The following is a 27,621-nucleotide window of genomic DNA, read 5'->3' as shown; positions in this document are numbered from 1 at the left end:
GCCTTGACAGAGATCTTTGACCAAGATTCTCTTCAGCATCAGGGAAAGAAGGCTAGAAAATAGCCAACGTTGTTCCTTTGTTTAAGAAAGTACAAAAAGGACAATCCGGGAAAATACAGGCTGATGAACCTTACACTGGTCGGGAAATAATTGGAGAAGATTCTAAGGGGCAGGATTTACTTGCATTTTGAAAAGGAAGGGTTAGTTGCAATAGTCAGCATGGCTATGTGCAGCGGAAGTCTTGTCTCACAAATATAATTGAGTTTTTTGATGAGTTTGATTGACGAAGATAGGACAGTGCATGTTGACTACATGGACTTTACTGAGGCATATGACACATGCCTCATGGGAGACTGGTCCAGTAGATTAAGCCACATACGATCTACGGTGAGTTGGTAAGTTGGATACAGATTTGGCTTGGTCACAGAAGGAAGTGTTGTTTAAACAATTCTGTGTCTTATGGCATCCCATTACCGACTGGTCAACCTAAGATGTTCTGTTAACTAACTATAAAAAGTCATGATTGGATTGTTGGGTGTGCATTGGCTCCATAATAAAACAGTGAGGATGCAAAGTACCATTACGAATTGCAATTAAAAATTTACAGCCATTGACATGGCTCTGTAATTTCCATGCACTGCATCTCGTAAACCATTAATTGAGCCAAGTATTAGTGGAACTCAAGTGTTATTTTCTCTGGCAATAATCATTCAGCTCAGAACCCTGCTCCTGCTTTCTCCCCATGCCCTTTGATCCCTTTAGCTTTTATAACTATACCTAACTCCTTCTTGAAAGCATTCACTGTTTTGATCACTACTCATTCTGTAGCAGAGAATTCCAAAGGCTCACCACTCTCTGGGTGAAGACAGCTCAAAATGGAGAGAAACATCCTTTCTGCATCCACTCTGTCAATTCCCTGCAGGTTTCAATAGATCACCTTCAATCTTCTAAATTCTAGTCCCAATCTGGACAACCTTTCCACAAGGTGTCACCTTGATAAAGGAGTTGAAGTTTGCAATAGGAACAGTGCCAGAAGTGTGTTAACGAGGTGAACGCTGATTAAATGGACTGGCTAAGAAGTCTGCATAGCATTTGGCTGGTGTTCCTCTGACCTAATGTCCTCTCTGACTAGCAATCAGCTGATTGGAAGTTAACATGATGCTTAGAACGTTTAGCACTATTTAAATCATCTTCCACTGAGCACTAGCTATTCGAAGTTTGATCGGGATTCTTGAGGGACCTCAGAAAACTTCCTGAGACACTTTTTTCAAGCCCTCACTTAGATGTTAAGCAAACTTTTCTGGAAATTGTCTAAGAATGTCAGCAATAAAGAGTGGGTATTAAACTACACCACATCATTGGGCGCCTTATTTAAATCACAAGCAGAAACAAAGGGATGACCCCAAGCAAGATGAGCTAAGTGTCAATTACAGAAAGGGTTTCTCTCTGTAAGCTGCAGCCAGTTATTTCATGATTTCTGCAGTTCATCTCATCTCAAACATTAATATTCTTCGAAGCCTTGACACAGTAGATGCAGAAAGGTTGTTTCTCCTTGCTGGACAGTGTTGGACCAGGACTCGTATTCTCAGAAAAAGGGATCATACATTTAAGATAGAATGAGGACGAATTTCTTCACTCAGAAGGTAGTGAATCTGTAGAATTCTTTACCACAGAGTGTAGTTGAGGCTGGGTCATTAACTATGTTCAAGGCTAAGATAGATTCTTACTCAGGAAGGGAGTCAAGAGTTATGGGGTTATGCAGGAAAGTGAAGTTGAGGATTATTAGATCAACCATGATCTCTTCGAATAGCAGAGTAGACTTGATGGGTTGAATGGTGTTCTTTTGCTCTAATGTCTTATTTTGTGTGAACCGCACTTCTATGGTGCTGCACCCATGCTATCTTATGTTCATGTATGGCAGAAATACTTGCCACTACCATGACCTCCTGGGATTCTTGCTGCCGGAACTGTACACCAGGTTAAATGCTGCCAACCTGAAATAGGCCTTCATGGTGCATGAAATGGGGGAGAAACAGAAAGGGCAATCTTCTCTAGGCACATGGTGGCAAGGGTGACACTTAATTGGAAATAGAATCTCACATTTGTAAATGTATCACTATTCAACTGTGTGATCAACTGTCATAGTAACTGGAGATACAAGAAAGAAGAGACACAGGCTACCTACCCTTAGTGCCATTTCGTGTATGAACTTTGTCTGTCGGAGTGCTTTGTGTTTTTCTGATGCCTAGCATAGCATGACATCTTGTCATTGTTCAAGACTGACTGTGGCTCTGTCCTGCGGCTGTAATGAAACACAACCCCTAACCGCGAACACCCCAAGTAGCTGACTGACCATGCTAACGCTCCTCGGCTGAGATCAGACCTCCTGGTCAGACAGGCTTACAAATAGGTAAATTTCCAGGGCCAGACGCATCCCAATGTGATGGGTAAGGCAGGGGAGGATGGGCAGGGGGGCTGGCAATAATTTTCAATACCTCTCTGGCCACAGATAAACTGGACGACAGCCAATTGTGGTACTGTTATTCAAGAAAGGAGCTCAAGATAAGCCAGGAAACTAAAGTCCAGACAACCAAATTTCACTGGTAGGGAAACTATTGGAAGTAATTCTAAGGGACAGAATTAATATGCACTTGAACAGGTTGAGATTCATCAAGAACAGTTAGCATGGTTTTGTTAAGGGGAGGCTATGTCTGACCAGTTTGATTGAATTTTTCAAAGTGTGTAGATGAGTGAAGTGATTTTCATGTAGCCTACTCGGAATTCAGCAAGGCTTTTGCTAAGGTCCTGCATGGGAGACTGATAGTGAAGGTAACAGCATATGGGATCCAAGGAAATTTGGCAAATTGATCCAGAATTGGCTGAGTAGCAGGAAGCAGAGGGTGATGGTTGAGGACTGTTTTTGTTCCTGGAATCCTGAGTCCAGTGGGGTTCTGCAGGGATCAGCGTTTGGGGACTTGCTATTTGTGGGATGTATAAATGATTTAGACTTGAATGCAGGATAGTTGATCAACAGGTTCATGGATGATATGAAAGTTTGTGGGGTTGTAAGTAGTGAAAGAGATAGCCTTACACTACAGGAAGATATATGGATGGCTGGATAGGTTGATCAGTGGCAAATTGAATCCAATCCAAGCAAGTGCAAGGTGATACACTGAGGCAGGACAAACGAGACAAGGGAATACATAATAAATGCTTGGACACTGGGAAGCACCAACGGTTGAAGGAGCCTTGTCCGTAAGATAGTATGTCAGTTTGATAAAGTGGCTAAAATGGCACATGGTATATTTGCCTTCAAGTGCTGAGGCGTAGAGTTGTGGAGCAGGGACGTGATTCTGGAACTGTATAAAACATTGGCTCGGCCGCAGCTGGAGTATTTTGTGGAGTTCTGGAATCCATATTATAGGAAGAATGCGATAACACACGAGAGGGTGCAGGGGAGATTTACCAGGATGTTGCCTGAGCTGAAGAGTTTTAATTATGAAGAGATTGGACAGACTGGCGTCGTTTTCTGTACAGCAGAGGAGATGAGGGGTGACATGATTGAGAAGTATAACATTATGAGGGGCATTGATCGGGTAGACAGGAAGGCACTTGATAGTGGGATCAATGACCAGAGCATACAGATTGAAGGTGTGGGACAGGACGTTTACAGAGAAAGTGATGTTTACACCCAGTAGGTATAATAGGAATCTGGAACTCACTGCCTATAATGGTGGTAAAAGCAGAAACCCTCATAAAGTATTCAAAATGTTGATTGTGTTTCTGTGTCCACAGATGCAGACAGACCTGCTGAGTTTCTCTAGCAATTTATGTTTGTTTCAGGCTTCTAGCATCTGCAGTTTTATATCGCATGTGAGCCAAGTTTAAAAGCAGGACAGATAGAGATTGGGTTAATGATTTGTACAAGGACTCAATTAAGCAATTGAACAGATAAATAAAGAAGTGAAGTTCATTCAAAAAAGAAGTGCTGCATGCTAGATGAAAATAATAAGGGTCTGATCCTGAACACAAAAGGAACAAAAAAAGAGAGAGACTGACAGAGAAAAAAAAACTGGAACGTAAGTTGATTAATTGCTTTCACTATCCGGCGTGGAAGCTTAGCTCATCAAAAAATTGCTAAAAGAAGTTGGACAGACTGGAGGAAATGAACTTAAAGGTCCACAGGGATAGTGCAGAGGAATGAGGATGAGCCAGAATGGACTCAATTGGCCGAGCTGTCTTTGCCACAATAACCTGATGATGAATGTTAAACCACAGTCCAAACAATGAAGTATTTGTGTTCCAGGTTTTTTTTGCTGATATGTCATCGTACATTGGTTAGAACACAATTGGAATTCTTCTGTGCCATTTTATCGCAATGTATCAATAGAGTACGATGTGTTAAATGGAGAGCAATGGGGCTTCTTCTACTTGAAATGAGAAGGCTGGCATGTGACCTGGTGGAGGTCCTCAAGATTGTGCAAAGGCTTGAGAAGTAAATTGTTTCTGCTTGCTGGCATGGCCAAAATAAAGGCTCATAAACAAAACCAGCAGCTGACAAATCTAACGGAGAACTTAGGAGAAATCTCTTCGCCCAGAGGGTGGTGAGAACAACTAAGCTCATCGTGGCAACCAGCTGAGGTGGAAAGCAGTGACAGATTTAAGGGGAGCCGCGAATGGACACCTGAGAGAAAAGAGAATTGAATGATATTTTTGTGGGGTTGGATGAGTCTTGTATGCAGCCTTGTATAGAACAAAATATCAGCATAGGCTCACTGGGCCCAATGGTCTTTTTTCTGCAGAGAGGATATTTTGTAATGTATCACGGAGACTGTGAAAGACAGCAGTGCAATTAGAAAGACAGGATTAAACATGGTTAAGCTCCTATCCTGGGGAAGGTGATCAAACGCAGACCTTGATTGAGGTACACGAGAACCGTATGTTCCCATTTGGTGCTCCTACTTAAAACGCTGTACACATCAGGCCTCTCCAAAATGCAGACAATGTTGACATGTACAAATTCCATCTTTTTCAAATTTCAGCTCATTTCAACAATTCCCCCCAACTTCCCAACACACATTCCTACTGAGTGAAGCTCTGTGCACTGGACCACAAGGCTGCTAAAGGCAGGAAAGGGGTTAACGTAGCCACTTACCACACCCACAGGGAATGCCAGGACAGCCATCACCCAGTCTCTGAGAAAGATCAGTTTCCTGAGCTGTCTCTGCTGCTCTCGGTCGTTAGTGCCTTGAGTAAGGAGACTCGAGAGGTCCGTCAGTACACAGATTCCAAAGAACACAGTCTGTATCACCTGTCGAACAAACGACACATGAGTTACTCACTCCCACACAGTAAGACTAATATTGGCTTTGACAAATAAGGTGGTGACAGCATTAAATGATCCACTGATGCCAACATTAATGAAGGCTGGGAGAGATATATAATGGACTGTTGATTCCTGACGTTAAAACTCCCCCAGGAGCATTACATACTTGCATAGCAAGATGAAACTTATCCCAAATTGCCAACAATTAGGAGAGGCTGCATAGAGTGGAACCTTTTTCACTGGAGTGTCGTACATTGAGGGTGACCTTTTAGAGGTTTATAAAATCATGAGGGGTGTAGATAAGGTGAATGGCAACCTTCTGTAGTTCCTTACAGTCCTGGGCAGAGCAGTTGCCATGCCAGGCTGTTACGCACCCAAAGGGAATGCTTTCTATGGTGAATCTGTAAAAGTTGGTGAGGGTCCTTGTGTATATGCCTAACTTCCTCAGCTTCCTGAGGGAGAGCAGGTGCTGCCGTGCCTCCTTGAACATTATAGCTTCTTGGGAGGGCAAGGATAGATTGTTGGTTATTGTCCTAGGAACTCCACGCTGTCAACCTAGTCCACCGCAGCTCCATTGATGTACAGGTTCCAGTCAGCACTCAAGGGGAAGAATGGTCACCTGCTCTGCTGATTCTACGTCACTGTAACACAGAATGGCAACTAACATCCTATAAACATCACTGTAGGCTGACATGCATAATTTAATAAGATTTCTGCATTGATTCAGATAGCATCAGTGCACTTGGGATGCCCTGACCAAACTGATAGTAGGTATGATCAGACAGAGAACAGAAGTCCAGCCTGCTCTCTGAGTTTTGACCCTTTCCCATCAGAGGGATAGACACAAGTGAAGTTAGCCCACAGCGAATAGGAACCCTTCATTTCAGTTTATTTTCAAATTTCCTGCCTGGGACACTTCATGCTGTGCAAGCTGAAAACACTTGACAATTGTCTCCTTCATTGGGTTTGTCATTGTTTATTTAAAAAGAAACAAAATGGATGTAATTTTCCCTGAATGGAATGATTTGCTCCACTGACACCATTTCAGGACATTGCTCATACAGTGTCATCCATCTGAAGACTTTTACCATTACATTCTAAAGTCACATCTGAGCAGACTGGCCTCAAATCTGAAGAAAAATTAGCTCAAGCATTTGTAATATGTTTGGTTTTGTGTTTCTCCTGATAAGCACCTTGGGATGTGTTTCAATGCTAAATGCTATATCAATGCAAGCTGTTGTTGTTGTTGTAGTAACACTGAGCGATCACTTCCACATCAAAAGGGATGTTTTTATTGAACAGCTATGGGGAGTTTTGACCCAAATTCTGCACAATGTGCAGATGCACTGCACTTGTCTGAATGAAGAGATGAAGCAACCAATAGACCAGAGCTTGCTGCCAACTGCAGCTGGTTAAAGCTGCGGAAGTGATAGTGCCCCTACTTCTGGGAATGAGAGTCTTAACAAAGGAGGGTGGAAAAATGACTAACCACTTTCTATAAAATATAGAACAGAATTGAGTGCCAGGCGCTCTCCACCAATGAGTAAACACGAGGTAGTCATCCTCACAAATAACAAAGACCATTTGTTTCCAAGGCAATATATCAACAATGTCTCTTTTCTTGGACAGTCTCACAATAGATCAAGTTACTCAAAAAAATAGTCACAGCTCTACCACTTTAAGACCCATCCCAAGGCTGTTTCTCTTTAAAAGTTTTGATTAACAGGACAACCATCTCAAAGGGTCATCATCACCCAGAGAAATGCTGGTGAAAAATTTCTGCCATTTTGTTGGCCAAACATTGGATATAAATCGAAATAGGCAGCCACTCATTTCTTTACCAGGAAGAATTCATCCTTTTGGCCTTGAGATGGTGGTGGTGAGTTGCCCTCTTAAACCGTTGTTGTCTGTGTGCTGTAGGTAGATATGCAATGCTGTTGGGTGGGGGAGGTGTTGCAGGATTTTGACCTAGCAACACTGAAGGAATGAAGATATACCTCCAAGTCTGGATGGTAAGTGGCTTGGAGAGGAAATTGCAGTTGGTGGTAAGGATAAGGGGCAGGGTGGGACGAGGGTTATCCCACATATCTGCTGCCATTGCCCTTCTATATGGTAGAATTTGTGAACTTGGGAGGTGCTGTCAAAGGTGCATTAGAGGGTTCCTGCTATGTATCTTGTGTACGGTACACACTGCTACAAATCGACAACATTGGAGTGGGTATTGAAGTTGGCAGATGCGACTGAATCAAGTGGGCTACATTGCCCCAGATAGTGTCAATCTTCCTAAGTGTCATCGGGATTGCAATCACCTAGACTGTGGACTGGAGGAGAATGGATTTATCAGTTCGGACGAAAGATCATTGACCAAAACCATTAACTCCATTTCTCTCGCCGTCAATCCTACTGAGCATTTACACCAATTTCAATCTTATAGCAACTGCAAGGTTTGCTTTGATAAGAGAGCAGGATGTGAGGGAATGTGTGTTCTGTTGGGATGAGAGTGGAGATTAAGATGTATGGCAATCGATGGGGTTTTGGAAGATTTATAATGAAATGCTTCATTTCCATGTAACAAGGCTAAAATGACTTCCAAACTAATAAATTCGTTGAGTTCAGCCAGTCTGTGGAAGGAAAAAACTCATTAGAACTAATCTATTAATTTGGGAAAAGTCATTTAAATTCTCTTTTTCTCTATTTCTTTTCAAGTTAACTTTAATATAATTATGCAGCATTGTGTAAGCTGTCATATGGAAAAATGCTTAAACATTAACTCTTTGCAGTGATTGGTTAGACTCATAAAGATTTGCTACCAATGTTGTCACTTAGCACCCATCATTTAGAGAATAAATAAGCCAGAAGCAAGCGTGCATTGCCATGTGAGAACCTTATAGGGGTTGTATAGGCCATTAAACAATGCATCAAGGAGTCATGCACAGTGAAGGAAAATTGGAGAGAACATTGCCCAAGACACTCAGATCAGAAAAACAGTACAATTGAATGGCTGCCAAACATCAACAATAAACTTGTAATCATACAGCACCATTAAAACAAGCATTGCTAAAAATGTGTTTTTTGTCTTGGATGCAACGGGACAGGTATACAAGAAATCAAACTTTGAAAGGAAACACCAATTTATACAGTAGAAGTAGAGGGTGCTGATTGGTTGGATCAAGGTTGGCATGGAGATGCCACAGTATTGTTAACTGTGAATCATTGCTGACTGACTAGCCTCAGACTGGAAAGGTAGGATCTGATTGGTCAGGACGTCGCTATGGGGAATGTTACAGGGATTGGCAGTTTTCATAATTCTTTTCCAATAAATATGGTGCAATTTATACACAAAACCTTTTTTATCCACACTGAATGGAATCCCTTATGTGAGAAAACATGTAGCCGCTGACGCATGGAGCTGAAATGCATGGGGGTCCAAGTGATAATCTTAAATTTAACATCATGCAATATCCTGAAACCCCTTGCAGAAGTGTCTTCAATCAAGATATAATGGTGAGTCACCTCTGGTGAAATTAGGACAGGAAATTAAAAGCACAATCAAAGAGGCACAATTTACAGAGTTAAATTTGGTAAAGTCAATTAACTGGAGTAAAACAAAGAAGTGTGGATGCTGAAAATCTAAAACAAAACCAGAAGTTTCTGGAGAAACTCTGCAGGCATGGTAGCATGTGTGGGAGAGAAACAGGATTGACATTTTGAGTCCAGTGGCCCTTCTGCAGGACTGCTAGTCGCCATTACAGAACTATTGCAATTTACAGAGGGTTTGGAAGGAGGAGGGAATGGTTAAAAGGTGGATTGGTTCAGGGAGGAGTTTTCAGAGTTTAGGATGTGGACAGCACTGTACTTGATTCAATTAAGTTGCCTGCAAACATAGCACAGCAAGGAAATAGGATAGAAAAGACCCTGAGGGAAAAATAGCATAATTTTCCAATGATATGCCCTGCTGGCGATAAACCTTGCCTTTGGATTTTGAAAACCCTAGTCAAATATTATGCATCACTTCTTTCCCATTGATTATGTGGAGAATGCGGCCAGATTTACAGTGGTTGAGATTTCCTGTTGACAGCTCACTCACAATAAGAATCAACAGTAAACTTTCCAACAAGAACCCAAGTGGCATGCAGTGACGAGTGGAATACCACAAGTAGATCCAGCTATATATATCAGGGAATGAGATGTAATATTTCCAAGGTTGAACATACACAAATCTGGGTGGGATGGTGAACTGTGAAGAGGATGCAGAGAGGCTTCAGTGAGAATTGGTCAAGCTGAGTGAGTGGCTAATTATATGGCAGGTGATAGAGGGATAGATATAGTTCTTAGGGTTAAAGGAATCAAAAGGGCCGTGGAGAAACCAGGAGCATAGTGCTGAATTGGATGGTCAACCATGATCATATTGAATGCTGGACCAAGCTTGAAGGGCTGAATAGCCTTCTCCAAATACTATTTTCTATATTTCTACAAAGTGTAATGTGGAGAAATGCAAGGTTATCTATTTTGCTAACAAAAAACAGGAAGATAGATTATTGCCTGAAAGGTGACAGATGAGGAAAGGGGTTGGTGTCACAAGTTCTGGGTGTCCTTGTGCACCAGTCACTGAAGGTAAACATTGCAGGTGCAGCAGGCAATAAAGATGGTAAACGATACGTTGACCTTCATACCGAGAGGCTTCGAGAACAGGATCAGAGATGTCTTGCGGTGATTATACAGGGCCTTGGTGAGACCACACCTGGAGTGTTGTGTGCAGTTTTGATCTCCTTTTCTGAGGAAGGATGTTCTGGTGATAGAGAAACTGCAACAGAGGTTTACCGGGCTGATTCCTGAAATGGCAGGGTTGACATATGAGGAGGGACTGGATCAGTCAGGACGATATTAGAAGATTGAGGGGGAATCTCAGAGAAACCTATAAACTTCTAATGGGCCTAAAAATAGTAAATGCAAGAAGAATGTTCCCAATCACTGGGAAGTCCAGAAAGAGGTGTCATAGAATAAGGATTTGGTGTAGGATATTTAGGACTGAAATGAGGAGAAATATCTTCACAGAGAGTGGTGAGCCTGTGGAACTCTCTGCCACAGAAAATGGTTGACACCAGAACACTGAATGTTTCCAAGAAGGAATTAGATATAGCTCTTATGGCTGAAGGGATCAAAGAGCATGGGGAGAAACAGGGAACAGTCTACTGAGTTATGATTGGCCATGATCCGATCGAATGGCAGAGCAAGCTTCAAGGGCTGAATGGCCTACTCCTGCAGGTATTTTCAATGTCACTAGTAAATTGCATTTATGTAGACCCACCTAACCATACTGTAGTAAAACATCCCAAAAGCTTGTAAAGGAGTGTTATCAAATAGAATTTAATATGTGAGGTGATGCACTTTGGTAGGAGTAACCAGAAGGCAAAGTACAGGGCTAATGGTAAGATTCTTAGTAGTGTAGATGAGCAGAGAAATCTCGGTGTCCATGTTCACCGATCCTTGAAAGTTGCCACACAGGTTGACAGGGCTGTTAAGAAGGCATACAGTGATTTAGCTTTTATTGACAGAGGGATCGAGTTCCGGAACCAAGAGGTTATGGTGAAGCTGTACAAAACTCCGGTGCGGCCGCACTTGGAGTATTGTGCACTGTTCTGGTCACCGCATTATAAGAAAGATGTGGAAGCTTTGGAAAGGGTGCAGAGGAGATTTACTAGGATGTTGCCTGGTATGGAGGGAACGTCTTACGAGGAAAGGCTGAGGGACTTGAGGCTGTTTTCATTATCGAGAAGAAGGTTGAGAGGTGACTTAATTGAAACATATAAAATAATCAGATGGTTAGATAGGGTGGATCGGGAGAGCCTTTTTCCTAGGATGGTGACGGCGAGCACGAGGGGGCATAGCTTTAAATTGAGGGGTGAAAGATATAGGACAGATGTCAGAGGTAGTTTCTTTACTCAGAGTAGTAAGGGAATGGAACGCTTTGCCTGCAACGGTAGTAGATTTGCCAACTTTAGGTACATTGAAGTCGTCATTGGGCAAGCATATGGACGTACATGGAATAGTGTAGGTTAGATGGGCTTGAGATCAGTATGACAGGTCAGCACAACATCGAGGGCCGAAGGGCCTGTACTGTGCTGTAATGTTCTATGTTAAGCAATACAAGGAGATATTATTACAAGTGATTAAGCTGAATCAAAATATAAATTTTAAGAAACCTCCCAAGTAAGGAAAGAGTAGTAGGACAAAGATAGATTTTAAAGAGGGAATTCCAGAGCTCTGGGGCCAGGCAGCTGAAGATGGAACCAATCCCAACACCCCCCAAAAAAAATGTTTAAAATTGATTGTATGCATTAGAGAGGCCTGAACTGAAAAGACTGCAGGACTGTCAGAGGCTTGTATTACAGGATAGACATCAAGGGACAGTCATCTTGGGTGACTTCCAGAGAGCTCCCGCTGTCCAGTGATAAAAGAAACAAAGAAACAAAGAAACCTACAGCACAGGAACAGGCCCTTTGGCCTATGATGCACTTTTGACAAAAACCTACATTTTGGAGCGAAAATAACACAAGGGGCCAAGGTAAATGAAAGGGAAGCAAAGTGAGGAACAAAACTTTAAAAATGACTTGATGAATCCTTGAATTTTTGGTAAACAACCTAAACTGACCCCTTGATAACCAAGTGTGAAGCTGGACGAACACAGCAGACCAAGCAGCATCTCAGGAGCACAAAAGCTGACGTTTCAGGCTTCGACCCTTCATCGAGGCCCGAAACGTCAGCTTTTGTGCTCCTGAGATACTGCTTGGCCTGCTGTGTTCACCCAGCTCCACACTTGGTTATCTTGGATTCTCCAGCATCTGCAGTTCCCATTATCACTAAACTGACCCCTTACCCACTCCACCTTGTGGCCCATCTCTCATTTGCCTTCCCTCTGCCTGCTTGAATGTATGTGTATCACAACCCCAGATATATAATATTCCTGCCCTCATGCTTTGCTGACCTTGTTTTCCAATCCTGGCTCAACTGACCATACATTTCATAGGATAGCATGGAAGCAGGCCATTCAGCCCATTGAATCCATACTGGCCTCCTTAAGAGTATCCCACTCAGACCCAACCCCCTTCCCTATCCCTGCATTTCCCATGACTATCCTACTTAGCCTACACATTCCTGGACACTATGGGCCATTTAGCGTGGCCGATCCACCTGATCTGCTCATCCTTGGACTGTGGGAGGAAACCAGATCACAAACAGCAAACCCACACAAAGACAGGGAGAATGTGCAAACTCCACACTATTTCTTATAAGCTGACAATTTATTTGAGATCTGTAGTGCAGGCATCAGAGCTATGAGTGGAAAATGCACAGAAATGCATCATTGAGACAGGGAGTAGCATTAGCACATTCTTTTGTTCTGAGTAATATCTGAAAAGTTGAACAAAATCCCCAAGCGATGTTCTGGAACTGCCTGTACTGTTTGGGGAAGGCGCGCCGTGCAATGTTAAAACAGCTGAACTGATGACATAAATGTTGGAAGTCAGAAAGGAAGTATGAAACCAAAGCTGAGGGCGACTAATGGTGCAGAGGATGGCTTGGGACGAGGTCAAGTTACAAAGTGAATGCTGTGGGAATCCAAAGGATTATTCTTTCTGTTGTTTCAAAAGCTGAGGAGCAGCAAAGAAAAATATTACATGGGATATGTAGCACAGAAAGAGACCATTCACTCCCAGCCATAAGAACACAAGAACATAAGAAATAGGAGCAAGAGTAGGCCATCTGGCCCATCAAACCTGCTCCACTATTCAATAAGATCATGGCCAATCTCTTTGTGGACTCAGCACCACTTACCCGCCCACTCATCAATACCCTTAATTCCTTTACTGTTCAAAAGTCTATCCATTTTTGACTTAAAAACATGCAACGAGGTAGTCTCAACTGATTCACTGAAACTTCCCCCTCATTCATCTAAATTCCAAGACTATAGTCCCAACCTACTCAATCTCTACTCATAAACCAACCCCCCATGCTCCACTCCAGCCTAGCCCCATCATTCCTCATATAAATCCACTAAGAGCACCCTCTTTTCCCTTCCCCCTCATACCTTTATTTAGGTTCCATAAGGGAATCAATAGCATTTACTTCAGCTGGGGATGGGTTAGCTCAGTTGGCTGAATGACATTGATCCTACTGAATGGCACAGCAGGATCAAGGGGTGAATGGCCTACTCCCCTTTCTACTTCTTAAGGCCTTATAGTCAGTTTGTGACAGTTTTTTTTGTTTTCTCGTGTGATGTGGGAGTTACTGGCATAGCCAGCATTTAGTGCCCATCCCTAGTTGCCCCTTAAGAAGGTCGTGGTGAGCTGCCTTCTAGAACTGCTGCAGGCCAAGTGCTGTAGGCAAACTCACAATGCCCTTAGGAAGGGAGTTCCAGGATTTCAACTCAGCAACAGTGAACGAACTGTGATATATTTCTAAGTCAGGATAGTGAGTGGTTTGAAGGGGAGCTTGCAGGTGATATCTGTTGCCCTTGTTCTTCTAGATGGGAGTGATTATAGGTTTGGAAGGTGCTGTCTGAAGATAGTTGGTGAACTTCTACAAGAGCATCTTGTAGATGGTGGACAGGCTTTGAGAAATTAGCAAGTAAATTGTTCACTGCATTATTCCGAGCTTCTTTTGTACTATTGCATTTATATGGTGAGTCCAGTTGCGTTTTGGGTCCATGGTAACCCCCAAGATGTTGATAGCATAGATTCAACATCCTGGGAGTAATCGTTGACAAGAAACTCAACCAGACTCACTGTATAGTGATGACCAACAGCCTAAATCTAATTTCCACTCCAACGCAGGTCACTATGAAGGTCAAGCCTTCTCAAACTTGCCCCTGTCCTGAGGTGTAGTGATCCCCAGGCTAAACTCACTACAAGACATCTCTCTCTGAAGAGAGAGCAGGCCTCTGGACCTCTGGAACTGCAGTGACCTCACCTCATTCCATGTGGTAGCGAACATCACATTTTACCAACTCTTTGGGAGAAGTTCCTTCTGAATTCTTGATTGCATTTCTTGACAACTATTGAAGTTCTCAGTTATACTGTTCTGCACAAGAGGAAGTGTTCTCTCTGTCTCCATTTCTGCATAATCTTGCTTAATTTTAAAGATCCTCATTAGGTCACCCTTCTCTTCTCAAGAAAAAGGAGACACAGTCTATCAACCCTTTCCCGCTAACACACTATTCAGAACTGTACACAGTACTTTCACTGTGGTCTAACCAAGTTTCGATCAAAAGTTTTTGGCAAAACTTTGGTCCTTTTCAATTCACCGTGAATTGAAGACTGAGACACTTAACTGAGAACATAGGATGACTGAGTGTACAACTACATAAAGACATTTTAATTTACAAAAATATATAGTGTTTGAAAATGCAATTTTAGAAATGTTATCTATTGGCATGTTATTCAGTTAGGAGGATACATCAGTGGTGCTACATTGAGAGCATTAAAAATAAAAATGGGTGAGTCATAGAACTTCAGAAAATCTAAATAATTCTAAAGTGCCTGGAGCTCAGTTTTAAGAATCGAGAGAATGTCGGCTTAAGAATGACAGGATGTCAACGTTACAGTCACAGGGAACAAGATCATTATTAAGATGCTGCTTATAGCTGAAATGGCTTTGGAACCTTTTCCTATAATCAAGTCTGCTTCACATGTGACAGTATGTATTTATGCTGCTGCGTTGGTGCACAAAAATTCATTCTTGGAATGTGGGCGTTGTTGGCAAAGCCAGTATTTATTGCCTATCCACAAAACCCTCAGGGATATGATAGTGAGCCACTTTTGAGAAGTGCTCAGTTCACGTCAAAGTGCTACCAGAGTACGGACAGTGGAGAGCGTCAAGATTTTGATCCAAGTGACCGGAAAGGATTGGTGATGTATTGTCAACTCCATTGATTGGTGGCTGCCAATCATAGAATGTTACAGGACCAGAGAAGGCCAGTCAACCCATCAAGCCTGCACTGTTTTTTTTTCAAACAGACTTTGAATGGAGTCTGGAGATGGTGATGGACCCATTTACATTTCCAAGGACCAATTTGTCTTCAATTTCTTATCCACTCATTGGCTAATGCCAGACTGGATAGAGAGGGTTGGTAAAGCATTCCCATTGCCCAAGTCCACCCATCCCCATCATCAACACAAATGCTAGATTTGACTAGTTTTCTTTTGTTCTATAGAAGAGTAACCAGACTCAAAATATTAGCTCTGTTTCTCTCTCCACAGATGCTGCCCGACCTGCTGAGTTTCTCCAGCAACTTCTGTTTCTCTTCCAGAAAACTTGAAAGGGTTCAGAAAAGGTTTACAAAGATGTTGCCAGGATTGGAGAGTTTGAGCGATAGGGAGAGGCTAATTAGGATGGGGCTATTTTCACTGGAGTGTCAGAGACTGAGGGGTGACCTTAACGAAGTTTGTAAAAACATGAGGGGTCTGGATAGGATGTATAGTCAAGGTCTTTTCCCCAGGGTAGGGGAGTCCAAAATGAGAGGCCTTTGGCTTAAGGTGAGAGAGGAAAGATTTAAAAGGAGCCTAAGGGCCACTTTTTCACGCAGAGGGTGGTGTGTATATGAAATAAAATGCCAGATGAAGTGGTGCAATGAAATGCCAGAGGAAGTGGTGGAGGCTGGTACAATTACAAAATTTAAAAGGCATGTGGATGGATGCATGGAGAGGAAAAATTCAGAGGGATACATGCCAAATGGGACTAGATTAATTTAGGATGTCTGGTCGGCACGGACGAGTTAGACCAAAGGGTCTGTTTCCATGTAGCACATCTCTATGACCGTATCACTCTAAAAGCATGGGGCCTGCTTCTTGAGTGTGTGTTCATGATTCAAAGCTTTGTTAAAATCGAGGTGGGCAATTGTAGTTGTACCCACCTGAAAGGGAAATGAGATGTCAGCATCCTGGGCTGATGCAATGCAATGCGAGAGATGTTGCCCACTGCAGTCACAACGATTATGTGCCCATCAGCTGATTAACAACAACAAAAATCTGGAAGATTTTAAATCGGTCTGACTCAGAGAATCATTATCTGAGGAGGCTGGGCTGTCAGAGAAGTCAGCAAAATGATTTAAAATTATAATGCTTGCCTAAACTGCCAGTGGGCAATTGGGAAAGTAATTGGAATGTTGGCCTTTCATTGAAAGGGAATGGGGTATTAAACAAATTGTAGGAGAGATGATGGCCTAGTGGTACTAATGCTAGACTATTCATTCTTTTTAATGAATTCATGGGGCATGGCTGTTACTAGCCAGCATTCATTGTCCATTATTACTTGCCTTAGGACAGTTAACAGTCAACCACTTTGCTGTGGGTTTGGAGTTACATGTAGACCAGACCAGCTATGGATGGCAGATTTCCTTCCCTAAAGAACGTTGGTGAAACAGATGCATTTTTCCCTCACAATTGTCCATGGTCACATGGTCACCATTAGACTCTTAATTCCAGATTATTACTGAACTCAAATTCCACGATCTACCATGGGTGAGGTTTGAGCCCAGACCCACAGAATGTCTCAGGAATAACAGTCTAGCGATAACACCACTAAGCTATCACCTCCTGTCCTGAGACCCAGGTAATGTTCTGGGGCCTCAGACTTTAGTGCTGCAATGGCAGATGTTGGAATTTAATTTCAATAAAAACCTAGAATTAAGAGGCTCATGATGATAATTGTCAATTATTGGAAAAGTCCACTTGGCTCACTCATGTCTTTTGGGGAAGGAAACTGCCATCCTTACACAGTCTGGATAAATGTGACTCCAGAACCACAGTCATGTGATTATCCTCTGGGCAATTATGGATAGTCAACAAGTGCTGACATCCCGTCAATGAATAACAAAAAATTGAGGCAGCGCTGAAACTGTTCATAACACTGGTCAGATCACAGCTGGAATTCTGTGAACAGTTTTGAGCACCACACTCCAGCCCCCGCGTATCTAAGGAGAGATGTGCAGGCATTGGAGACAGGCCAGAGAAGGTTCACTAAGTTGATTCCAGGTAGAGACGGACTGTTTCATGTGATGAGGTTGGGTACATCAGAGTTTAAAAGGTTTATGAGCACAGGATAGATAAGGTAGATGCTGAGAGATTGTTTCTTCTTGTGGGAGAGTTTAGGATCAGAGGATGCAACCTCAGAGTAAGGGGTAGCTCATTTAAAACAGAAATGTTGGGGATATGTTTTCCTCTCGGAGACTAGTGAATCGGTGGAATTCTTTACCACAGAAGGCTATCGAGGCTGGGACATTGACAGTATTCAAGGCTGAAATTTCTAGTTGGTAAGGCAAACACAGGTTAGGGGAAAAGGCAGGAAAATGGGCTCAGCGAAAATTTGCAGGTTGGGTCGTGGATGTGGTCGTTCATTTGCTCGCTAGACCAGCTGTTCCTTGGTGTGCAGGCGTTTTGTTACCTTTCCAGGGAACATCATCAGTGCAACCTCTAATCGAAGCGTTGGTGTTCTGCTCCACTCCAAATTTATATGATCCTCTGGTATAGCAGGTCTCGTCACTTCCGGTTCAGAACGTGATGATCTTGGCTAGAACGGTAATGAAGCACCTGTACACCATGGAGCAAGAGCCTCAGCTAACAAATGAACAACCGCAGGAATGTGGAGTGGAGGATGATCAGATCAGCTGTGATCTCACTGAATGGTGGAGCAGGCTCAATGGGCTGAGTGGTGTATCTGAGAACTAGGATCAGATCATTCAGGAGAGATATTAGGAAACACTTCTACACAACGGGCGGTAGAATTTTGGAACTCATCCACAAATGGCAGCTGGGCATTTTTTTTAAGGTAAGAGGAGAAAGATTTTAAAAAGACGTGGAGCCAACGTTTTTTAAACAGAGGTTGGTTGGTGTGTGGAACAAGCTCCCAGAGTAAGTGGTGAATGCAGATACAGTTTTAGAGTTTAAAAGGCATTTGATATGTATAGGAATAGGAAAGATTTGCAGGGATATGGACCAAGTACAGGCAGGTGCGACTAGGTTAATTTCGGGCTGTGATTGGTCTGGACCGGTTGGACCGAAGGGTCAGTTTCTGTGCTCTTACGACTCTATGCAAGATCAGTTGTTAGTTTTATATCTGAGATGGACTTTTTTTTAAGCAAAAGTGCAAGGGAAATGGGCCAACAGTACATATGTGGTGTTAGACTACAGATTAGCCATGATCTCATTGAATGGCAGAATAGACTTGAGGGGTTGAATTGGCTTGCTCCTTCTCCTCTCTTCATATCAGAAAGGTTCATTCCAGCCTGTGGAGAGTATGGAATCCTGCTGGGAAGGAACAGAAGGTACCAAGGCTTCAGATGATTCATACATTCCTGAGGTTTGATTTCCTGGAGTTCTCCTGGATTTATCTTGATAGGCACACAAATCTTTTATTTTTTTTCATAAATATCGGTGTGTATTATTCAGCAAAAGGAATTTTTATTGTTAAAGATGAGAGCTTAATGCTTTCCAGATAACGTTTACCACTCTTTGATTATAAAGACTGACTTCCCAATGGTCCTCCAGCATTTACTGGTGGGAGTCTGCAAATTGAAGTGTGTTTCCTTCAACCTTGAGAAACAAGGAGTAAAATCCACCACTACTAGGTTGAAATACTCCTGGCCTGTTTGGGGACTCTTTACAGAAGTAGATCATTCTCATTCCAAATTCTTGCTGAGATACTCTGCCAGTGCAACAAGGCTGATTCTCCATGGCAACCAGGACCAAATTAATGAACACTGGATTCCAGCAGTCAATGTTTAAGTCCTCCAGATTACCCTTCCCTCCCACACACACAATGCACTGGCTATGTTAACATGTAATGGGATATTTCTGTGGCATTTTGGCTCAGTGGTAACACTTGTATTTCTATATTTTAAAAAAAACTCCAACTTAAGGCTTGCATTAATTATGTCCTTGGGGTATAGACTTCAGGATGCTTAGAATGGTGGAGGGAAGCTTCTGGGATGTATTGGGTATGTCCATGCTTCTGAGCAGAAAGCTCCCAAGTTCAAGTTCCCACTCTAGCGCTTAATGACCAAGAAAGGTGTGTTCATAATGTGATCAGTTTTGATATCAAACAGCAACACCAACGGCAGGCAGTAAGAGAGGGAGAGACTCCTGGTCAGCACATCATGGTAAGAACATAAGAACTAGGAGCAGGAGTGGGCCGTTCAGCCCATCATGCTTACTCCACCATGTAATATGATCATGGCTGATCTCATCTCAGTCTCAATTTCATTTTCCTGCCTGCTGCCCATAGTCCTTAACCCGTTAATAATTAAAAATCTGTCTATCTCCTCCCTAAATTTATTCAGCGTCCTGTATCCACCACATATCCACTGACACATGATCCTTTGAAATATGTCATTCCATTTCATGTTCTGTTTTAATTATGCTACCCATTAACCTAAAACTATGACCTCTTATTCTAGATTGACCCACAAGGAGACATCCTCTCTGTGTCTACTTTGTCAATCCCCTTTAGCATCTTATTCAGCTCAATTAAATCTCGTCTCATCTTTCTAAACTCTACTGAGTGTCTCCCTAATCTGGTCAATCTCTCCTCACAAGACAAGCCTTTCATCTCTGGAACCAATATTGTGAAACTTCTCAGAACTGTTTCAAATGCAATTACACCCTTCCTCAAATAAAGGGACCAAAACTAAATATAGTGCTCTGGATGCCTCACTAATGCCTTGTACAGTTCAAGAAGGCTTCCCGAAATTCATACTCCATTCCTTTAGCAATAAGTACCAAACACTGATATCTCTGTTTCTCCAAACTGTAACATGCTTGTTAAAGCATGCGTTGCCACAGCAACTTGGCCTCCTCGAGGGGCTGGTTGTCTCAGTTGGCTGTGCAGCTCCTGAGGAACAGACGGGTACCAACAAGATACAGTCGTGTGTCTGAGTGACGTGATAAAGCAGCAGGGTATATTAAAGAAAGACACAAGCCCTTGCACTCAGTGACATTCTGAAACATGAGGTCTTCAAAGTGATGACGGATGAATACTGCAATGGTGTGAATCATTATTGTGCTGAATTCCTGGCCATTCTTACATTGGTTAGGCACATTCATGCCTCGGTTAGGTATTTTTACGGCAATGGTCATGCACCTAGGTGCATTCTTTTTGAACAGTTACTGATCTCTGTCATTACCACATTCTTTTTGAAATTGCAAAACTTATTAAAATTTTTCATTTTGCACTCATCAACTGGATGATGACAACTGGATATTGCTGTGACATTCTGGTCTTCAACCTTTTAGAATTGGCAATGGTGTTCCATCGATTAAGTTATAAAAAATGTTAGCATTGTCCTACCAGACCTTAGCGCTCCCATCCAATCAAGAGCAATAACTGGTGGTGGTTTAATCTGAGGGCCACAGTGCCTCGGGTGAAGAGAGAAGATGAGAAAGAAAATCCTACCTGGAAACATCAGCCAGTGCAGGAACTGAGCCCATGCTGTTGGCATCACTTGGTATCAAAAACCAGCTGCCCAGCCAACTGAGCTAACCGATTCCCACTAAATTATGGAGTTAACCTGACAGATGATGTCTCTGGCCTGCACATTATACAACTGGAGAAGATGCAATGGGCAGTATTTAACAAAAGGAAAAGGATGGGGAAGTGATTAACCTTTATTGCTATCAAGAGATCAGATATGGGGCAGGATTATGACCAGATGTCAGAGATAAATACATCCGTCCACTTGGGTGGGCTCCTTGTGAACATGGTCGGACGTTCCGGGAATAATGAGGTGAGAATTGTAATAACGTCAGGACATGTAAATAAGCTGCATACCATCTGTAGATCAAAAATGATCTCAGCACAACTGGAGACTCAGCTCCACCATTATCTCACTGTCCCAGATTTCTTTCACAGCAACAGTTAAGGTTCTCAGTTTCCACATGTTCTAGTTTCTGAAGGCATGGGGTGTCAGTGGTTTTCAGTGCCAACAAAAAAGAAACATGCTAGAATTGAATATAACAGTTAGAAGCACTTTGGACACAGTTAATAAAAGGCATCAATTAAAACTGCTCCATCCTGAAATTGATTGGGGTCAGCCACATCAGTACTAACTCTGACAATGGGAAGTGCAGATGCTGGAGAATCTGAGACAACAAGGTGTGGAGCTGGATGAACGCAGCAAGTCAAGCAGCATTTTAGGAGCACAAAAGCTGATGTTTCGGGCCTAGACCCTTCTGAGATGCTGCTTGCCTGCTGTGTTCATCCAGCTCCACACTTTGTTATCTCAAGTACTGACTCTGTCAGGAATCCAGCAACAATAGACTGCGTGTATACGAGGGTGATTGGTATGGACCATCATTAATTGGCCATTCCCAACTGCTTGCTGGCATTCATCTAAGTGGCTTGATCAGCCATATCAGTGGGTAGTTAAGGATCATAGAATTCCGATATATGGAAACGGGTCATTTGGTCTATCAGGTCCACACTGACACTTCAAGAACATCTCTCCCATACCCACTCCCCTCCCCTATCCCTGCATTCCTCATGGCTAATCCATTCAGACTACACATCCCTGACCGCTATGGGGCAATTTAGCATGGCCAATCCAACTAACCTGTGCATTTTTAGACTGTGGGAGGAGAGTAGGCCATCTGGAGGAAACTCATGCAAACATGGGGAGAATGTGCAAACTCCACAAGGACAGTCACGCAAGGGTGGCATTGAACCTAGGACTTTGGTGCTGTGAGGCAGCAGTGCTAACCATTGAGTCGCCAAGGCACCCATATTACTACAGATGTCAGTAATGTGAAATAGGCCAGACTGGATAGGAATGGCTTCAGAGATAATGGGAACTGCAGATGCTGGAGATTCCAAGATAATAAAATGTGAGGCTGGATGAACACAGCAGGCCAAGCAGCATCTCAGGAGCACAAAAGCTGACGTTTCGGGCCTAGATGGGCCTGATGAAGGGTCTAGGCCCGAAACGTCAGCTTTTGTGCTCCTGAGATGCTGCTTGGCCTGCTGTGTTCATCCAGCCTCACATTTTATTATCTTGGATAGGAATGGCTGCTAGCTTCCCCTGAAGGCCATCAGAGAACCAGTAGGGTTTTTACAATAATCAAAAACTTTCATGTTTACTATTGATGAGAATAGTAATGTATTCCAGCTGTTTTAATTAAACTTAATGTCCCCCCAGTTACCATGATGGGATTTGAACTCATTAGGCCCTCTGAGATTACTAGTCCAGCAATGCTACCACTATGCAACTGTACGCTGACCCAAGCGGTACTAAAGAGAGGTGAATGTTCCTGGGCACCTTGAGGCAATTATTGCCACAAACCAACATTTTTTAAGATGATTTTCAGTCGAAGCTTTCTTAATATATAGAAAGAAGATTTTGCAAAGGTCATCCACCATGTCACCGTTAGTTGGGCCAGGAAGAAACCTGTTGTCTGCTGTGCGCTGAATAAATGTAATTATTAGGAAGCAGTGGCTGAGTGTGTATTTGAACTTTGTGTCGCAAGCTTGCTGCCATATGTCATTAACATTTATGAATCTGATGCACGGGCTATTCTGTACACCCAGTATCCATCTGTAAAAGGAGATCTTCCTTTCTCTATTGCATCTGTCCCCCATGGGGGCAATGGTCCCCTGAACATTTTTACGCTGCTCAGACCTTGGAGGTCTTTGCATGGCAGTGAGTTTCATATGCAGAGTTCAATGTGTTGGCCCATTAATCAGTGCACATGGAACCTCCCAGCCATGCAGTTTAAATGGACCGTGAGTGATGTGTAACATTGCAGAGGTCTTTAAGCTTCTAAGTTTCAATTTCTCAAAGCACACCCCATTTAAACAGCCTTAAGGTCAGGAGTCTGAAAAATCACATCTTTTATTTTCCCTAAAAGGTGTGTATCTGTCTTTGGAGCCCCTATCCTGAAAAGGTGCTGGACGTGGAGCTCTTGGATATTTTTTAAGGCAGAAGTAGATAAATTCTTCTTAAGCAGGGGGTGGAAGGTTATCCGGGATTGACAAAATTTAAGGCTACAATGAAATAAGCCATAAACGTCTTCAATGGTGGAGCAGGCTCGATGGGCTGAATGGCCTATTTCTGATTAATATATTCCAGTTAAAATGCTTTAACGAAATGTGTACTTTTTAAATACACTGTCATAGTACTGCATAACCCCCAGAGACAAGAAAGGTATGTGATGACAAATGCTTTGAAAGTATGCATTTATTGTGTTGTGCAGATTGTTGGGTTCTGTTAAGAATCTGTAAAGATCCCGCAAACATGGCAAAAATCATCAGAAACTGGGCTGCTGGATGAACACAGCAGGCCAAGCAGCATCTTAGGAGCACAAAAGCAAGAGATCTGCTGCGCTTGATCCAGAAGGGCAAGGGTAACTTCTTCAGGTTAGGCATCCTGGAAGAGGCATTGCAGTGAGGTTAAAACTGTGATCAGACTTAATGGGAGCTGCAGATGCTGGACACTTTATTATCTCGGATCTTGTCTCAGAATGTTATGAATCTTTGGAACTTCTTGCCACAGAGAGCAATGGAGGCAGAGTCCTTATGTATATTTAAAATTGAGATAGATAGATTCTTGATCATTCAGGGAATCAAGGGTTATGGGGAGCAGGCAAGAAAGTGGATATGAGGAATATCAGATCAGCCATGATCCTACCGGATGTCAGAGCAGGCTTCAAGGGTTGAATGATTTAATCCTGTTCCTATTTCTTTTGGTCTTATGGCCATTGGTCTCTTGATGTTACTGGCAATGATATCCATTTGGCAATGTTTCTGGCAAGTCTTTCTAGAGCCATGGACAAGAGGGAATGTAAATGATTTACCAAACAAACAATTATATCAAATCGGTCAACAACATTAAGAGCCCAATGACCATAACACCATATTCAGAGAAACATTTCTCAACAGAGATTTCTCAAGAGGACATCAATTTAAGGTGAATAGCAAACTGGCCAATAGTAATACGAGGGTAAATGATTTGATCAATTAGGTTAATAGGCGGAAGAATGGCAGGTGGAGTTTAATTTGCATAAATGCGAGGTATTGTATTTTGGTAAAACAACAAGGGCAGGAGTCATGCAATTCAGAAAAGAGTTACCAGGATGTTGCGGGAATTGAGGGCTTGAATGATGAAAATAGACTAGATAGCTTGGGACTTTTTTGACTGGAGTGTACGAGGTTGAGGGGTGATTTTATAGAGATTTATAAAATCATAAGATAAGGTGAACAGTCGGTGTCTTTTCCCTATGGTAGAGGAGTTCAAAACGAGGGGGCATATTTTTAATGTGAGAGGAGTAAGTTTTAAAAAGGACATGGGGGGACAGCTTTTCTTACACAGTGAGGTTCATATGTGAAATGAACTGCCAGAGAAAGTGATGGATGTAAGCACAGTTTCAACAATTAAAAGACATTTGGAGAAGTACATGAAGAAGAAATAGTTAGAGAGATATGGGCCAAGTGCAGGCAACTGGGACTAGTGTAGTTCGGGATTATGGTCGTTCGGATGAGTTGGACCAAAGGGTCTGTTTCTGTGCTGTATGACGCTATGACTCTATGGTTAGGATATGGAATGAACTATCAGGGAGTGATGTGAAGGCACATTCATTCTTGGTTTCAAAAAGAAATTGGATGTCTCTGAAGTGAAAATAACTTCAGAACCATGGAGAAAGGTGGTGGGTACGGGTCCTGTTGAGTTGCTGGACTAGTACCAGTTACATTAAACTCCACCCTACGTTCCTGCCCTAGACCTCTCAACCAGGAGGAATGGTTCTTCTCTATCTACCTTAACCATTCCCAGAACATCTTTAAAACTTCACTTAAATTGTTATTTAAACTCCAGAATTCTAAGTTACACAATGCTAGTTTGTATAATCTTTCCTCATTATTTAACCCTCAGGCATCATTCTGGTAAACACATGCTGCTCTCCTTTTCAGGCTCAAATATCCTTCCTAGAATGTGGCATCTAGAAATTCTCATAACACTCTTCTTCCGTGGTATCATCCATAAGGTTAACCATCATTAGTACAAAGCTTTCAGCAAGGTAATTAATAAATATTCTGAAGAGCAGGAGAAACCAGAATTGAGGTCTGGAGACTTCACTGTTCACAGCTGTCAAAGACAATTACATATTTGTTTATTTATAGATATCTAGCCTGTTTCCGATTATCAAGCAACTTCATAATCCAATTTGCCAATTCATCATGGATCCCAGGAGTTTTTGTTCAAGTTGTAAGTCTCTTGTCAGAGACAGCAGATGTTTTCTGGAAGTCAACCACGTTATTTTTATCCACCGACTGTGCTGTTATTCACTCAAAGAATTTTAACAAATTACTTTGATGCAGTTTGCTTTTGATAAACCCCTGTTGATTTGTACACCCTTGATAGTTCTAGAAATTCTTGAATAACTTCCTGTAAAATAGACGTGGATTTAATTGCACTTAGCATGAAGAAATGCAGCACAGAAACAAACCACTCATCCTAAATAAAACAGAAATTGTTGGGGAAACTCAACAGGTCTGGCAGTATCTGTGGGAAGAAAGCAGAGTTAAGGTTTTGAATTTGGTGACTGTTAATCAGAACTCATCCTAATTTGTCTATGGCAGTGTATACACAACTCGAACCTTCTTCCACTATCATTTTCCAATCTGCATGCAAACCCTTTCAGAGATAACAAGGTGTAGAGCTGGATGAACACAGCAGGCCGAGCAGCATCAGAGGAGCGGGAAAGCTGACATTTTGGGCCTCGGCCTTTCCTTCACAAAGAAGGGTCTAGGCCCGAAACATCAACCTTCTGGCTCCTCTGATGCTGCTTGGCCTGCTGTGTTCGTCCAGCTCTACACCTTGTTATCTCAGATTCTCCAGCACCTGTAGTTCCTACTGTGTATCCAAACCCTTTCATTTGCTTCTCCATTATCTGTGTATCAGGTTTCCTCTCAATTTCAAGAAGCGTTCACCCAATGCACATAGCAGAGGGTTTCACATTTTCACCTCTGTCTTTCTAAAGAAATTCACCTACAGTTTTGTTTTTAATCCATTTGTTTGCAGATCTGGTTTGGATTCACCCACATGTGGAAACAGCTTTTCTGTGTCAACTCTGTTGAAGCTGTTTGCAACTAAAAAAGCATTCATCGAATCTCCTTGTAATACATTTACCCCTTTACAGTCATTCTCAAAGTGTGGTCGGTGCACCACTGATGGCCCATGAGATCTTCCGTTTGGTCCTTGCATTGAAGCAAGATGCCAATGTCTGATGTGTGAAGACACAGCTGAGATCTTACAGGAGAATAAGGTGCAACCTGTATACCCATTACATGCTGTAGTATATACAGTCGTACAGCATGGAAACAGACCCTACAGTTCAATTCATCCATGTTAACCATAATCCCGAACTGAACTCATCCCGCTTGCCTACATTTGGCCCACATGCCCCCAAACCGTTCCTATTCATGTACCTGTCCAAATGTCTTTTACATGTTGTAACTCAAGCTACAGCTAACACTTCCTCTGGATGTTCATTCCAAATAAGGAAAAAAATTGCCCTTCGGGTCCCTTTTAAATCTTTCTCCTCTCATCTAATGTGACCACGACAGGGAAAAGGCCTTTACTATTTCCCTTATCTATCCCCCTCGTGATTTGATAAACCTCTATAAGGTCATCCCTACAACATCCTACGCTCCAGTGAAAAACGTCCCAGCCAATCCAACCTAGCCTTGTAACTGAAACCTTCCCCAGTCCTAGCAACTTCCTGGCAAATCATTTCTGAACTCCCTCCAATTTAATAATATTGTTCCTATAGCAGGGCAACCAGAGCTGCATACTGTACTCCAAATTGGCCTCACCCAATGTCGTGTACAACCTCAACTTGATGCCACAACTCCTATACATAATGGTCTGAGCAATGAAGGCAAAAGTGTGCTAAATGCTGCCTTGTCTACTGTGTTGCGACTTTCAAGCAACTATGCACTTGATCCCAAGGTCTCTCTCTTTGACAACACTACCCAGGGCCCTACCATTAACTGTACAAGTCCTGCCCTTGTTTGTTTTATCAAAATGTAATGTCTCACATTTATTCAAATTAAACTCCATCTGTCACTCCTCAGTCCTTTGGCACAACTGACCATGATCCCTTTTTAATCTTAGATAAGCTTCTTCACTGTGGACTACACCCATCAATTTTGGTCTGATCCACAAACTTGCTAATCACGCCTTTTAAATTCTCATCCAAATCATTTATTTGATGACAAACAGATATTCCCTGAAGTGTAGAAAGTTCAGGAGTGAT

The 27,621-nt window shown here is 42.4% G+C and overlaps 1 protein-coding gene across 2 annotated transcripts in view; it reads right to left on the bottom strand.

Annotated features, from left to right (window-relative positions):
- aig1 (androgen-induced 1 (H. sapiens)) overlaps positions 1 to 27,621 on the bottom strand; it is a 126,237-nt gene that overhangs the window by 72,693 nt on the left and 25,923 nt on the right. For both annotated transcript variants that reach the window (XM_048535473.2, XM_048535474.2), the window contains exon 2: positions 5,156 to 5,311. In XM_048535473.2, the coding sequence (XP_048391430.1) occupies positions 5,156 to 5,311 (156 nt within the window). The remainder of the gene's footprint in view (positions 1 to 5,155; positions 5,312 to 27,621) is intronic.

This window comes from Stegostoma tigrinum, chromosome 9 (genome assembly GCF_030684315.1).
Source record: "Stegostoma tigrinum isolate sSteTig4 chromosome 9, sSteTig4.hap1, whole genome shotgun sequence".
In the NCBI taxonomy this organism is placed as follows: domain Eukaryota; kingdom Metazoa; phylum Chordata; class Chondrichthyes; order Orectolobiformes; family Stegostomatidae; genus Stegostoma; species Stegostoma tigrinum.
The sequence above is the reverse complement of the archived record's forward strand: the minus strand, read 5'-3'. Positions and strand labels throughout refer to the sequence as shown.